Source organism: Eretmochelys imbricata, chromosome 2 (genome assembly GCF_965152235.1).
Source record: "Eretmochelys imbricata isolate rEreImb1 chromosome 2, rEreImb1.hap1, whole genome shotgun sequence".
NCBI classification, from domain to species: Eukaryota; Metazoa; Chordata; order Testudines; family Cheloniidae; genus Eretmochelys; species Eretmochelys imbricata.
The window spans coordinates 61,100,288-61,115,148 of NC_135573.1; the positions used below are offsets into that span (position 1 = coordinate 61,100,288).

At 37.8% G+C, this 14,861-nt stretch overlaps 1 protein-coding gene across 1 annotated transcript; it reads left to right on the plus strand.

Annotated features, from left to right (window-relative positions):
• The first annotated feature begins 6,914 nt into the window (after window positions 1-6,914).
• On the plus strand, window positions 6,915-14,616 carry TCF24 (transcription factor 24). Its single transcript, XM_077808978.1, has 2 exons — window positions 6,915-7,388; window positions 14,427-14,616. The coding sequence occupies exons 1-2, from the start codon at window positions 6,915-6,917 to the stop codon at window positions 14,538-14,540; spliced, it is 588 nt and encodes a 195-aa protein (XP_077665104.1). The 3' UTR covers window positions 14,541-14,616.
• Window positions 14,617-14,861: the final 245 nt, after the last annotated feature.

A 14,861-nucleotide genomic window follows, 5' to 3' on the forward strand; every position in this document is an offset into this window, starting at 1 on the left:
GAATGAAGCCCCTCAGAGCCCTGTTCTGTAATATATCCTGTCAATTTCATTCCTTTAAAGCTGTATTTTGATTGATAGGCTCCCGGTAAAAAGCTTGTGCCTAGAGGTCTTAAACTTTGCTCTATACTATATTGCATGTGATGCACTAAAGCGGAGGAGACGATTATTATGAATTGTTTCGCTTGTATGATTAATATTTGTTAACAGGAGGGGGTTAGGAGCCATGATCTCCGTGTTCATTTATGCTAATTGACAGGCCTGCTTCTTTTGTCAGCTGCGGCGGGAGCCCGGTGCTGGGACGGTGTCACGGGAGTCCGAATCCAAGTGTAGTCATGGGAGAGAATCTGCCCAGCGATCGGGCTGTGGCTGGCTGCTCTCAGTGCCCCAGCTCAGAGCCGCGGTCTCCCCGGAGGAAACGGAAAGGACCCCGTTTGCTTGCAGCAGCCTGTCTTAGCAGCTGTGCTGGGGCTCCAGGGTCCCCCCGCCATTGCAGCCCTGGAAGAAATAAAGCAGCGCCAGACTTCCTGGGCCCAGATTTCCCAGGCTGGGAGCCAAACGGCCACGCGTTTCGGGTCACGCTGACCTTCGTGGGTAGCTGTCCCCTGGCCTCTCTCTTTGCCCCGGGCGGGGAGCCGCCTGGGGTGTCACCCGGGAGGAGGGTGTGACCCCGCCCCACTCCCTTGCCGCTGGACAGCAGCTTGATTAATGACTCTCCCGCCGTGGGGAAGTGGGCGGCCGCTCCCGTAAGCAGCAGGCTGCAGAGCGAAGGGGACTGGCGTTCAGGTGAGCTCCGGGTTCCCCACTGCAGACAGCCCACCCCGTGCCTTATAAAAGGCTCTGCCGGCATCTGCCAGCGGGAGACGAGGGACAATGTGACCGCGGAAGCAGGGAGGCTGCAAGCTCCGCGCAGACTAGGCAGAGCTCGGCTCCCAGTCCGGATTGGATCGGCGCCCGCCAGCCCTGCCTCCCTACTCGGACCAGCTGCGCTCCGGGCAGCGCCAAAAGGAAAAAGTAAGTCACCCTTCAGCAGCGTGCTGAGATCTCCCTAGCATTGGCTCTGCGATCAAGCTCCACGAGGGGTTTTGGTTTAGGAATCCCAACTATAATATTTTAAACAACACAGAACATCCTGTTTCAATTAATAATACAGAAGAGTTAGACCTGATTTACCAGTAAGTCCCATTCAGACTTAATGCCTTGAGGCTTCCATCCTTGGGCTCGCCTCTGTTCCTGAGAGTCTGAAATAAAGAGAGAGGAAAACATTTTGTTTAAAGTTTCACTGCTGAGAATCCTGTATAGTAGAACCAGTGTAAGTTACAAAAGTAGCACAGTTGCTATCAACTCTTTCTGTTTAGAGCAAGGGACAGAGAAATGATCACGTGGGTCCAACAGAGGAAAAAAGGACATTTATAAAAGTTTTTGCTGGTCTCTTTTACTTGACCGAACTAAAAATAAAAGCCAAGCTTTTCAAAGGAGAAAGTGGCATTCAGGAAAGCTGATCTATAAGTCCAATAAAAATAAAGGAGTACTTGTGGCACCTTAGAGGCTAACCAATTTATTTGAGCATAAGCTTTCGTGAGCTACAGCTCACTTCATCGGACTCATACTGAAGTGAGCTCACTTCATCGGACTCATACTGAAGTGAGCTGTAGCTCAGGAAAGCTTATGATCAAATAAATTGGTTAGTCTCTAAGGTGCCACAAGTACTCCTTTTCTTTTTGCGAATACACACTAACACGGCTGTTACTCTGAATCCAATAAAAATATCACTCTCCATTTTGTTTTTATATAACACTTGATATTAAATTAAATAGACTTTGTGGCAGAGCCTTTCAATTGCTGGCTTCACGATTTAAAATAAAAATATTCCTTTAGAAAAAATCTTCCTAATTCATACACTGTATTGAAGTCTAACTTTAATCAATGTAAGTTCCATAGTATTTATTGTAACAGAACAGATAAAACTGTACTAAACTGCACAATTTTTAGTAAAATCGCACAACTTTTAGTCAATTTAAATATCCCCTCTTTAATATATACCTGATCGTTTGTTGACTAACAGACATGCCCTAGAAGGGGTAAGGCTGTTAGGCAGAAGTTTGGAGGGAGGTAGATAATGCAGATAAAGATCCCAAGTATTTAACATTTAATAGAATTACTCCTCAGTTCTTTACCATTTTTCAATTTTAAAAATCCCCTAAAGATTCAAATCAATGTCCAAAGCTAGAAAGAAATGGCCACAGCTGTCCATCTAAGAGCTTGTTGTGTGTACCACCCTTGAATGTTTGTATGTAATTTTGTTTGTTGATGTACCAGAAATAAATGAAATCATTAGCACTTGAAAAAATCCCACAGGAAGGGAAGTTATCAAAAGTAACCTTGTCTAAAATGTGGATTTATATAGAAAATATTTGGTATGCAAAACTGGAACAAATCTATTTGCAAAGAGAGAAACATATTTTGAAAGGAAAGACTTGAGGTATAATGGTAACACATTAGCCACAATTGGAATTTTTTTGGAAGACTTGTGATAAAGAAAAATATTTAAAAGGTAATATTTAACCTTTTTCTGCATATATAATAAAGGCCATTGCTGTATATTCTATATAGATTTCTATTTAATTGTATGTATTACTTTGTGCACACTTACATAGTGTGTAAGACGTGTGTGTATATATATTTAAATTGACTAATATTAATATACACATACACACATCTTGCACTGTGTGTGTGTATATATATTAGTCAATTTAAATGTCATATATTTAACATCTCATTCAGACATACAAGTACTTAATGTTTCATTGTGTAAGATCAAAATATTTCCATTTAAATGGTCACAAACAGATAAAATGGACATCATCAATTAAAAAAAAAACCGTCTGAAATTTTTGTACCTATTATTGTTGCAAATAACACCTGAAGATTGCTATAAATCAACTGCCAACATTTTATCTCCATATTTTTCCAGTAGGTTTACTTTGTACACTCATTTTTGCTGTTTTTCTTGTACAGTTAACTAGATAATCAGATTCCCTTGTTGTCTGAATATTTCTCTCACACAGGAACAAGGGAAAGAAAAATATTTTACAAATAAGAAAATATGGTTGTAAAACTACAAAAAATGGGCAGAGGGGCTTAGGGATGATGTGGTACCTGAAACTACTTTTAACTATTTTTTTTTTTTTTTTTTTGTAAATTGACTAGATTTCAAATTGATGATGTCCATGTTACATCATACATTTAAAGCATATACAAGTAACACCTTAGACTATTAAAACAGACAGAGGTTTTTCTAATTTACTTTCACTATTTCATTTTCAGATTAGTCTGTACATCATGCTGTAATATTTGGGTGTGCAAATACCTGTATGGCAAGGGAATGTTTTATTTGTTTAAAACGAAAAGAAAAAAAGCTGTTTCCAGTGGTATTTTAAAAACAAGTTAAATGGGAATTTTTTTCTAGCCATTGGCTTTATACATTTTTGTTTTCAAATAGACAATATTTTGTAACATGTCTCTTTAAGAGGCCCATTAAGGAAGTCCACATAGAAAATGTCGGGTGTGCAGAAAATGCAGGATCAGTCCCAAGTATGAAATTTGAGCACACACATTTGAACCTCTTTGGAAACAATGAATCTATTGAGCAACACTTCATAGCAAATACAGTCTAGCTCTGGGTTCAGAAAGCAGCTAACTCATTGATTATGGATGCTACCATAAACAAATACTTTCTATTTCTTGTATATTCCCAATTACACTTTTTTGGGTCTCAGAGTACTGTGTTACATACTTGACCTAAAACCTAGAATCAGTGCACAGGTAAAATCTTGGCCCCATTGAAGTCAATGGGAGTTCTGCCATTGGTGCCAGTGGGGTCAGGATTTCATCCAACGTACTTTGTGGAGTGCTCCCCACCGTGTGTGTATATGTATATATGAGGAAACTAGGTTTTTGGATATAAGTTACCAGGGTATAACTAAGCGCCATTGTACCAGTATAACTCTGTCTATGCTATGGGGTTGTACCGCTATGTCTGTTTCTAAACAGATATAGTTAAAGCATTATAAAAACTCTGTAGACCACCCTTTATTCATGTGAGTAGTCCAACTCGGGTTAAAGGGACTATTTACATGTCTCAGTATTATTCATGTAATTAGGGTCTTCCAGTTATTGGGCCCTAAATACACACTATCCAATACACACTGAAGTAAATGGAAAGACTCCTATTATTTTAAAGGGGATCTGGATTGGATCCTAAATTAGAAATTCTATTGATAATGCATGAACCAGAAAAAAATCCCTCTCCCTCTCCACCCTTAGAGTTTAATGACTCTGCAGTGATTTCTATCACTAAAGTCAGCTGATCTGATTCTGAATACACAGCGGACAGATGGTTGAGAATGTCAGAAAAGTGACACAAAAATGACACAATTACTGAATTTTAAATTAAAAGAAAACAGAGTTAATTTAGGTATCAATCCTCAAGTCTTTACTTACAAAAAGTTCACAGGGACTACAGTGAGAGTTCTTACTCACATAATTAATATTTTATTAATTTTCACAATGAAAGGTCAACACATATAGGGAGATTTTCCTCTGAATTACAAGCACTTACAACACAAGGAAAAGTATTTTGTAAATAATAATATCACACTCTAAACAAAAATGTAAGTGAACAAGTGTATTCAAACATATCTGATATATTCTTCTGAGCCAAAAAAATTCCAAATCAATCACAGCAAAATAAACAAAATAACATTCATGTGTGCATCCATACACGCCATCATCAAATTAGAGAGGACAATGTAAAAGAGCTGAACCATTTCCACTTCCTTTTTTCTTTTCCTCTCTCTGTCTCTTCCTCCCCATAGTACTTTAGACTTTGTTCACTACTCTCATCTCCATCCTAGAATATGATGACTTCAATGGGACTTAAGCATATGCTTAAATGCAGGGGCGGCCAACCTGTGGCTCTGCAGCCACATGTGGCTCTTCGGAAGTTAATATGCGGCTCCTTGTATAGGCACCGACTCCGGGGCTGGAGCTACAGGTGCCAACTTTCCAATGTGCCAGGGGGTGCTCACTGCTCAAGCCCTGGCTCTGCCACAGGCCCTGCCCCCATTCCACCCCTTCTCACCCCCTCCCCTGAGCCTGCCATGCTCTCGCTCCTCTCCCTCCCACAGGGAGTCTCCTGCATGTCACGAAACAGCTGAGCAGGAGGTGGGGGGAGAGAGTGGGAGGCGCTGATCTGCTGGGCTGGTGATGTATTACTGTGGCTCTTTGGCAATGTACATTGATAATTTCTGGCTCCTTCTCAGGCTCAGGTTGGCCAACCCTGCTTAAATGCTTTGCAGAATCAGGGCATAAATAATATTCCGTATCCTATGAGTCTATTAGAAACCATCATTCATCTTTTACATTATATTTATTTTGTTTCCAGAACCTGATTACAATGTCTTTGGATTTAATTAATAGAAGGTTTATTAACCTTTTGTTTGTTTGTTTGTTTTTTGTTTACGCAGGAGAGCACTAATGACAGCAGATCTCCAACTTGGGAGAAACCAGCCCCTGTCATATATGAAATAACTGGCATACATACAGTAGTTTTGCCTGAGCAAAGGCTGCAGAATCAGGTCCTTCAGGAGGTATTATTTCACAGAGAGTGGTGAATTGGTGAAAAGGACTGCCAGCTGAGATGGTGGAGTCAAGTATAGTAGTAATGTAGTGAAGCAAAACTTGGGTTACTATATGGGACTGAACAAATTAAAGGAATATTAGTCAGTTTTGTGATTGGGATTATCTGACAGTCTTTTCTGAAAGTCAGGAAGGAATTTTTCACTGATTGTTCTGAGCTTCTTTCCGAATGATTTTTGTTGTTGTTTTCAAGGGACACTTTTATGGCCTCTGGCACAAAGTCAAAAAACCCCAAACTGGAATAAAGTTTACATTTAAAAAAAAATTAAATGTAGGGGACAGAGCTATCATAATGATCCTTAAACCATTTCAGACATGAAAGGATTCATTGCCTGCTTCTGGTCTTACAAAATATTGGGTCAAATTCTGCCCTCAGATTAATTTGTTGCTTTCTGTCAGCTTTCCATCACTTCACTGAAGATACAGTATCACCCTATGAGATTAGAAAATAGATTAGAAATGGGATCTTTCATGAGACGTATTTTTAAATATCAAATAACAAAACAGAAATTATAAATAAAAACTAGTATGCAGTGTTGTTGTAGCCATGTCAGGATATTAAAGAGGCAAGATGGGTGAGGTAATATCTTTTATGGACCAACTTGTCTCGCTCACCAACAGAAGTTCGTCCAATAAAAGATATTACTTCACTCTTCTTGTCTCTCTAATATCCTGGGATGAACATGGCTACAATAACACTGCATACTAGATCAGTGAGCTACAGTTCTGAAAGTAGGAATCCTGCTGTTTGCTCTAGCTGACAACTTTTGGGGTTTTTATTCTATTCCTTATACAACCACCAGGTGAACACCTTCCAATAGTGCAAGTGACTTCTTTCTGTCTTCCCTTTCTCAGGGAGAAAATTGTGTGAGAATTTATATAATAGATGATGTGTTTATATTAGCAAAGACAAGGCTGAAGAAGCGAACCTTCCAGGTGAATGGAAGGTGTTCAGGTTTTTGGTAGTTCTTAGATCTTGTGGAAGTTGATTCCACAGTCTTGGATTGATTCCTAAGAAAGCTCTCTTGTACCCCTCCTTGCTGTAGACAGTTCCATTGTGCCAGAGGAATGAAGTTGTCATCCACAGTTCTTGTCCCAGCATATTAGATGGCTTACGTTACACTTGAGTACATGCATGTGGCTTTGGGACAGAAAGACCTTCTTCAATTGCAGTGCAAATCCTATTTGCTCTCTTGCTGAGGTTTTTGAGCTTCACCATGGGTTTGCAGCACTGCTACTGCTGCAGGGGTTGGATGGTTTCAGAGCTGCTCTTGTTGATTACAGGTCCCTGTCCACCTTGGAAGTCACCAATGGACTGTAGAAATGTATCTGAGAACAGCAAGGAGATCTCCAGCTCTTGTTTGGAGCCTGACTCACTGCTGGCCCCAGCATCTGGCAGTGATTCTTGCTCCTCCTCGTCAGCCGGACGAGTTGGGGCAACTGCTGGGAGACCAGCAGCTGCAAATGCTGCCCGGGAGCGTAGCCGAGTGCAGACCCTTCGCCATGCCTTCCTGGAGCTGCAGAGGACCCTCCCCGCTGTGCCACCTGACACCAAGCTCTCCAAGTTGGATGTGCTGCTCCTAGCCACCACCTATATTGCACACCTCACCCGTAGCCTACAGGATGAGGAAGAGTTGCCTGGGGAGGGCTTGGGCACCCTGAGAGGGGATGGCTACCTGCACCCTGTCAAGGTAAGGCAGCTGAGGGACAGCTAGAATCTTCATATTTATCCTGCTAAATCAAAAATAGTGTCTAATACGAGTAGTTCCAGTATTTCCCATCACCACAATCTTTAGGCACCAAGGACCAGATCCTTGAAGGTATTTAGGTGCCAAACTCCCACTAATTTCAATGGTCATGATCCAAAACACTTTGGAGTTATAGAGAGTCCTTGCACTAACTTCAATGGGCTTTGGATCAGGCTTTAAAATACAAAAGCACAAGCTCTCTAGCATAGTTAAAGCTGGCACAACTGAATGAAATGGGCAGCAGTAGAACACTGGGGCCTAGTGCAAAGGCTCACTGTTAAGGTAGTAATGGAAGCCCAGAGTATGGGTCACAAAATCCTTTAGTACCAAGTCTAGTGACTATACCTGGGGATGAGATGATCCACTGTTCTACAACAATGATTCCAAACAGTACAGTGCTTGGCGCTATAAGTAGGGTTGTTCTCTTTCTCTCACTGATCCAGTCGCAGCTTTAGGTCAAGATGTTAGGTGGAGCACTAAATTCTTCTTGGCTGCATATGTATTCATTATATAAGGGCACTTTACGGTCTCTTTGTTAAGCATTTACTCTAGTTTTTACTGTACTGTTAGTTCTCCTTCAGAAAAACTTGTGAGGAAGCAGAGCAGGGAAAAGTATTATCATGGAGTAGTTTGGGATAAAAATGTTCTCAAATGCATTGGACAGATGAATTTATGTACCTTCAGTTATTTTCCTTCAACTCTAATTTAATGCCTTTTGGGGTTTTTTTTAAAGAATACTTTGCGTATTTTTACATGTAAGATTCTGGTGAATTCAGGATGATTCAATTAGGACTAATCTTGAAATGTTCTCTGATTTCCCACAAGTTCCTTGAACATTAGTTCCCAAGACAATGAAGGAGAGTTCATTGTTAATAGTACTGAAACTGTAATTGTTCATACTTTAAAAGTAAATGTACATTTTCAGAGATGTAGGTTACTGGTTCACATTGCATTATAAGCACAAGAGATTCACTTAAATCAGCTAGAAAAAGTAGAGACTTCTTAAGAAAAACAAAACATCTAATATTTCATCTATTAAATCAAGTTTTATCTTGAAGTTATATTTCATGGAATAGTCAATATTTGTTATGTATTTTATGACAGATTCTGCCCCTTACTGACATGACTCACCCCACTAACTTCAATGGAACTAGCTGACTGAGTGCAGTGCGCAGGATTGGCCCTTGTAATATTTGGAAACCATCAAAAAAAGACAGAAGCCGGGGAAGTATTTCACTAATATGGGCAGTCAAAGTATGCAGATGCACAATTCTCTGGCTACTATAATAAACTGAATAGTTGGCTCATTTTGCAATTATTTTTAGGTTTGATAAAGCACAGGTTGAATTTAAAATACTATCAGGCAAGTTAATATTTCTAATCCTCAATTTTGTTTTTAAATTGGTGTTGGTAATACAAAAAAGTATGTTGTGGTCAAATCACGGTATTCACTTTTAATAAAGTTCCAGATGTGAACATTTGAGATTATGAAATCTACAGTTACAATACACAAGCCTAACAAGTATGAAAGTTAAAATAAAAATGCAAGTACAATTTATATAAATTGAACAAGAAACATGATTACATTTAAAGATACTAACATAGATAATTTTCAGATACCTTAATAGATAGTGATCCATTTCATATCTCATAATATCAGATTTGTTGTAATAAAAATGTTGAAACAGATATTTATTGCCTTTCAAAGTGAGCCAAATATCCTTGTTTTCATTTTATGATTTTAAAATTAATAGACAATTGTAGGCCTGGCTTAACATAAGTAATTAAACTAGAATTCTTTGAGGGGGTCAATAAGCATGTGGACCAAGGGATCCAGTGCATATAGTGTACTTAGATTTTTCAGAAAGCCTTTGACAAGGTCCCTCGCCAAAGGCTCTTACGCAAAGTAAGCTGCCATGGGATAAGAGGGAATGTGCTCTCATGGATTGGTAACTGGTTAAAAGATAGGAAACAAAGGGTAGGTATAAATGGTCAGTTTTCCGAATGGAGAGAGGTAAATAGTGGTGTCCCCCAGGGGTCTGTTCTGGGACCAGTCCTATTCAACATATTCATAAATGATCTGGAAAAAGAGGTAAACAGTGAGGTGGCAAAATTTGCAGATAACTATCTTTAGTAATTTTGTATTAAGACCGAGGCAGACTGTGAAGAGCTACAAAAGGATCTCTCAAAACTGGGTGACTGGGCAACAAAATGGCATATGAAATTTAATGTTGATAAATGCAAAGTAATGCATATTGGAAAGCATAATCCCAACTATATATAAAAAATGATAGGGTCTAAATTAGCTGTTACCACTCAAGAAAGAGATCTTGGAGTCGTGGATAGTTCTCTGAAAACCTCCACTCAATGTGCAGTGGCAGTCAAAAAAGTGAACAGAATGCAGGGAATAATTAAAAAAGGGATATATAATGGGACAGAAAATATCATGTTGCCTCCATATAAATCCATGGTACACCCACATATTGAATACTGTGTGCAGATATGGTCGCTCCATCTCAGAAAAGATATATTGGAATTGGAAAAAGTTCAGAAAATGGCAACAATAATTATTAGGTATGGAACTGCTTCTGTATGAGGAGAGATTAATAAGATTGGGACTTTTCAGCTTGGAAAAGAGATGGTTAAGGGGAGTTAAGATTGAGGTCTATAAAATCATGACTGGTGTAGAAAAAGTATATAAGGAAGTGTTGTTTACTACTTCTCATAACACGAGAACTAGGGTTCACCAACTGAAATTAATAGGTAGCAGGTTTAAAACAAAAGAAAGTATTTCTTCATACAACGCACAGTCAACCTGTGGAACTCCTTGCCAGAGGACGTTGTGAAGGCTAAGACCAAAACAGGGTTTAAAACTAGAACTAGATAAATTCATGGAGGATAGGTCCACCAATGGCTATTAGCCAGGATGGGCAGGAATGGTGTCCCTAGACTCTGTTTGCCAGACGCTGGGAATGAGCGACAGGGGATGGATCACTTGATGATTACCTGTTCTGTTCATTCCCTCTGGGGCACCTGGCACTGGCCACTGTTGGAAGACAGGCTATTGAGCTAGATGGACCTTTGGTCTGACCCAGTAGGGCCATTCTTATGGGTAAATCCTCATTTCTTGGAAGTCAGGATTAGGAAGGGAAATAAATTAGCAGGTTAAAACCAAAATGTCTGTGGTAACTAAAATAGGGAAATGGGTCAATAAGCTAAAAAACAAAATGTCTGAACTAACTACAATAAGGGGAAACACCCTAAAAATTTTACAATAAACAAAATAAGCCTAAAACATAAAATAAGTTAAAGAGTGAGTCACATATGAACAGTGCGTGAACAAAGCATGCTGTAAAAAAAACTGGTTCCTATGAAATAACTAAGCCAATCTCAAAACATGTAATGCAATGTATAGTAAATGCAATGGTGTGTGTGTATATGTGTGTGTGTGTGTATATATATATATATGGTTTTCTGTATAACTTTGGATGTGTGGTACACCCTAATCAACTCAGCATAGTTTTGCTGTATGCCAAATAAAAAATACCTAAATAACAAAATCTAAAGTCAAAGTATGTTCTTAAAAAGTCAAGCAAAAAACGGCATCAAAAAAATCCGAACATAGGGGTTCCATGACTAAGATTCCAAATTCCATTCATCTGGAGCAGGTAACTTAGTTTATTATACATTTAGCTTTACTCTCAAGGACTGCAACCCAGCAGTTTAGCAATGGCATTGAAAGGATTTCAATTTGAGGTTTCCAGGGCACTGGATGAGTGGTTAGATTTAAATGGACTTCACAGGAAAGTGATAGGGGGAGACTGGAACTGGGTGGAAAATGAGCTCCAGAAAATAGCATTAGACAAATGCAAGAAAAAATTCATGTTACTAAAATATAGTATAAAATTCTCTCCTAAAAAAATCAGTAACATAAAAAAATTAAAATGTACTTTTAATATCTATGGAAAAGAATGCTTGGCAGAGCACAGCAAAGGTCTGTTAAATGCCACTAACATTTAAAAAATATAACCCAGGGGCAATCATAAAAAAAAAATAATTGCAGCTAAAAATATGTGCAAAAAGTACAAAAATAAGCTCAAAGCTACCAAAAACATTGGCTAAAAATGTCACTTAATTTTTTTTAAAAGTAAAACATTAAAGCATTTATGCAAAAGTTAAAAACTTTACAAAGTGCTAAAAATATCAAGCAAGTTAGTATAATAGAAGTATTAAACATAACAGTAAATTTAAAAATTGCTTAATTTAATAATAAAACATGGTTGCCGCAGTACAACTCAGTGCATTCTTGCCCAGTTAAACCCTCATAGTCAAACAAAGTATGCAAGGAAAGGTTAGGTGGTAACAACTACCACCACTATGCTTTTGTCTCCAAAAACCTTTACAGCCATTCAAAAAGAAAAAAAAAAAGACAGTTTTCCTCCAAAAATGGTCTGTAAATAATCAATTGTAAATAACTGCTGCAGGCAAAAAAATCCACCACTACTTCAAATGATATAATTATAAACAATTTAGTCAAAATCACTAAGAAAAAAGGGGAAGGGTTCCATTTAAACTTAACTGCCTCCAAATGTACAACTAAAAATGTAATCTGGGTATAGTAATCTAAAAAATAGTTATCTAAAAAATTTAAGCAACACCAGAGGTATTAAGCAAAATATTTAAAATAAATGTAAAATACATTTTTGTAATTATGCAAGGTTTTAAAAACCTAAACACTCCTGGATTGTAAAACACCATTTGGTATGTTTATAATTAATTAGCTTTTAAAAAATTCCACCAAAAATCCATTTCAATCTTTCATTCAAAATTGCAAAAACTAAGCAAAACACTTTTTAAGCAGCTGCCAATGTTTCCTGGCAATCTTTGCTGAATTCCCGCCCCCCCCGCCCCAAGCCAAACACAAATAGCTAGTTTTATCTGGCTTTATTACCTCAATGTTTTTATAAAATTCAACATCTTTTTACATAAAAACTAAAAAACATATATATCAAAACCCAAAAATAGAAAAAAAAACCCTCTAAATTCTTTTATAATAAAACAGCAACTACAAAAGCTGCAGAAAAATAAAATTTTAAAAAACAATGCACCTCTACAATAACAGCGGGGAGCAGGGGAAGGTGGCTGCCACAAAAGTAGCAATATTAAAAACATTAAGCCATAAAGGTGGCTATAAATAAATAAATACCCCCAACAATTGTATCTAAATTCCCTGAACTGCTCTGAAATCTCAACCACTAACTTTTATTAAAAAATATGAAATAGAAAAACAGGTTCCATATATGTGACAGTGGTAACTCAATTTTGAAGATGAAAATACACAATAATTTTTTAAATTGGAAGATTAATGGTTAAATGCTCTGCACTACTTTAAAATTTCAATCAGTATATCTGATATTACAAAAACAGGGCATAGTCGTATCATATATGTGACAATAAAAATTCAGGTTTCAGAGTAACAGCCGTGTTAGTCTGTATTCGCAAAAAGAAAAGGAGTACTTGTGGCACCTTAGAGACTAACCAATTTATTTGAGCATGAGCTTTCGCGAAAGCTCATGCTCAAATAAATTGGTTAGTCTCTAAGGTGCCACAAGTACTCCTTTTCTTTTTAATAAAAATTCAGTGTTGGATTTAAGCCATGAGAGTGCTACTCTTATACCAGAACTCCTCAATGAAATTATGCCTATATATATCCATGTTTGTTTATTTGTCACTCTTATTTTAGTGATATTATGGAGTTGCTAGTAGCAACTCTGTAGTTAAACCTGAGTTTTCTTGATGGGTTCTGATGTCATTATAAACCATGGGTGATATCCTGGCCCTACTGAAGCCAACCTCATGAGAATGGCACTGAAGGTGCAGATCTACTCTGAAAAGTGTCACTGTACAAACAGCATTGTGGGGTGCCGTATTTATTGTGTCTCAGTTCTATATAAAATGTATAGAAAAGGTTGGCTTTTCTAATTCCCAGCCCTACAGAATCAACCCAGAATCTGTAAGTCAAGCTGAGTTCTTTCCTTCTCATGCATCCTACATACTACCCTCATTTGTATCTATAAAAAGAAAAGGAGTACTAGTGGCACCTTAGAGACTAACCAATTTATTTGAGCATAAGCTTTCGTGAGCTACAGCTCACTTCATCGGATGCATTCTTTTTGCGAATACAGACTAACACGGCTGCTACTCTGAAATTTGTATCTATGTAATTCTGATACCTAAAGTTGTGCCCTCAATGCCAACTGTATAACCACAGTGCTGTCAGTAGATTTGTACAGTGTAAATTAGTTGCCTTGTAATTGGAAATAAGTAAACTGTTCTGATAATGAAGAAGAAGGAATAGATTCTGGCTTCCTCTCCTAGAACTGTTGGATCTGCAAGAGCCGTCAGGAATAAAAAATCATGAGTGATCAGGTATGATTTTGATAGAGAGCAGATATATTGAGTTAAGTTCCATTGTTATGTAGTCAGTTTTCAGGCTCCGATACAGTAATTGATAGCACATGGAAAAACTGAAGTCAATTGGGTTCTTCATAGATGCAGCAATCCGCCCAAACACTAGGATGACGGCCTAAGTGATTTGTCACCACAAGCTCAAAATAGAATTCCTGTTGCCATATATAGGAATGTTCTGTTTTTACCTAATATACAGCTACAACATCTGTTTACATTCTGCACATGAATACAATTTACCATGTTTTTTTCTGTTCGTTCATGGGGATTTTCAGTAACTCTACTTTATACAATGATATTTCATTAAACAGTTTTCAATAATTTGGTTCATTATTATTTGAGCACTGACACGAAAATCAAACATTTTTGGAGATAACCATAGATTTTCGCATCTTATTTTATTGTGACTTCATTACTATTTGAAGTTTTGCATTCATTTATATTTCAGAAATCATATCACACGTTTTAGAGAGACTCACTTTTTGGACACCTTGTTTGTATCCTGTCTTTCAGAAATGGCCAATGCGATCCAGGTTATATATTGGAGCTACAGGACAGTTTTTGAATCACTCTGTGCAAGCAGAAAATGCAAACCAAGGAGAAACATCAACAAATTCACAAAGCTAATCTACCTTGTCCTTTTTGAAAATTATTATATTTATTACACCAGATATATTTAAGTTGAAACACATTTTCAAACAAACTATAATTTCTGATATATTGTTAATGGATGAGAGAGAATTGATTCTTAAATGTATGTAAAACCACATTAAGTAAATGTGAAATTTAATTTGTCCCTAGCAGTGGTGGAAATTGGTGATGTCCAAAATGGGTGGGCAAACAACTGCACTCAGAGCTAACTTAAAGCAGCACGCAATGCAGTGATACAGTACTCTTAATGAATCAATACAGAGTAGGTACTGTACCATACCCAGAACGAAGGATTCA

Bases quoted from the DNA above. Each gene is read 5' to 3' on its own strand.
- TCF24 (XM_077808978.1), top strand. From the start codon at position 6,915: ATGGGTTTGCAGCACTGCTACTGCTGCAGGGGTTGGATGGTTTCAGAG. The intron at 7,389-14,426 runs GTAAGGCAGCTG...CCTGTCTTTCAG, and splicing joins GCTACCTGCACCCTGTCAAG to AAATGGCCAATGCGATCCAG.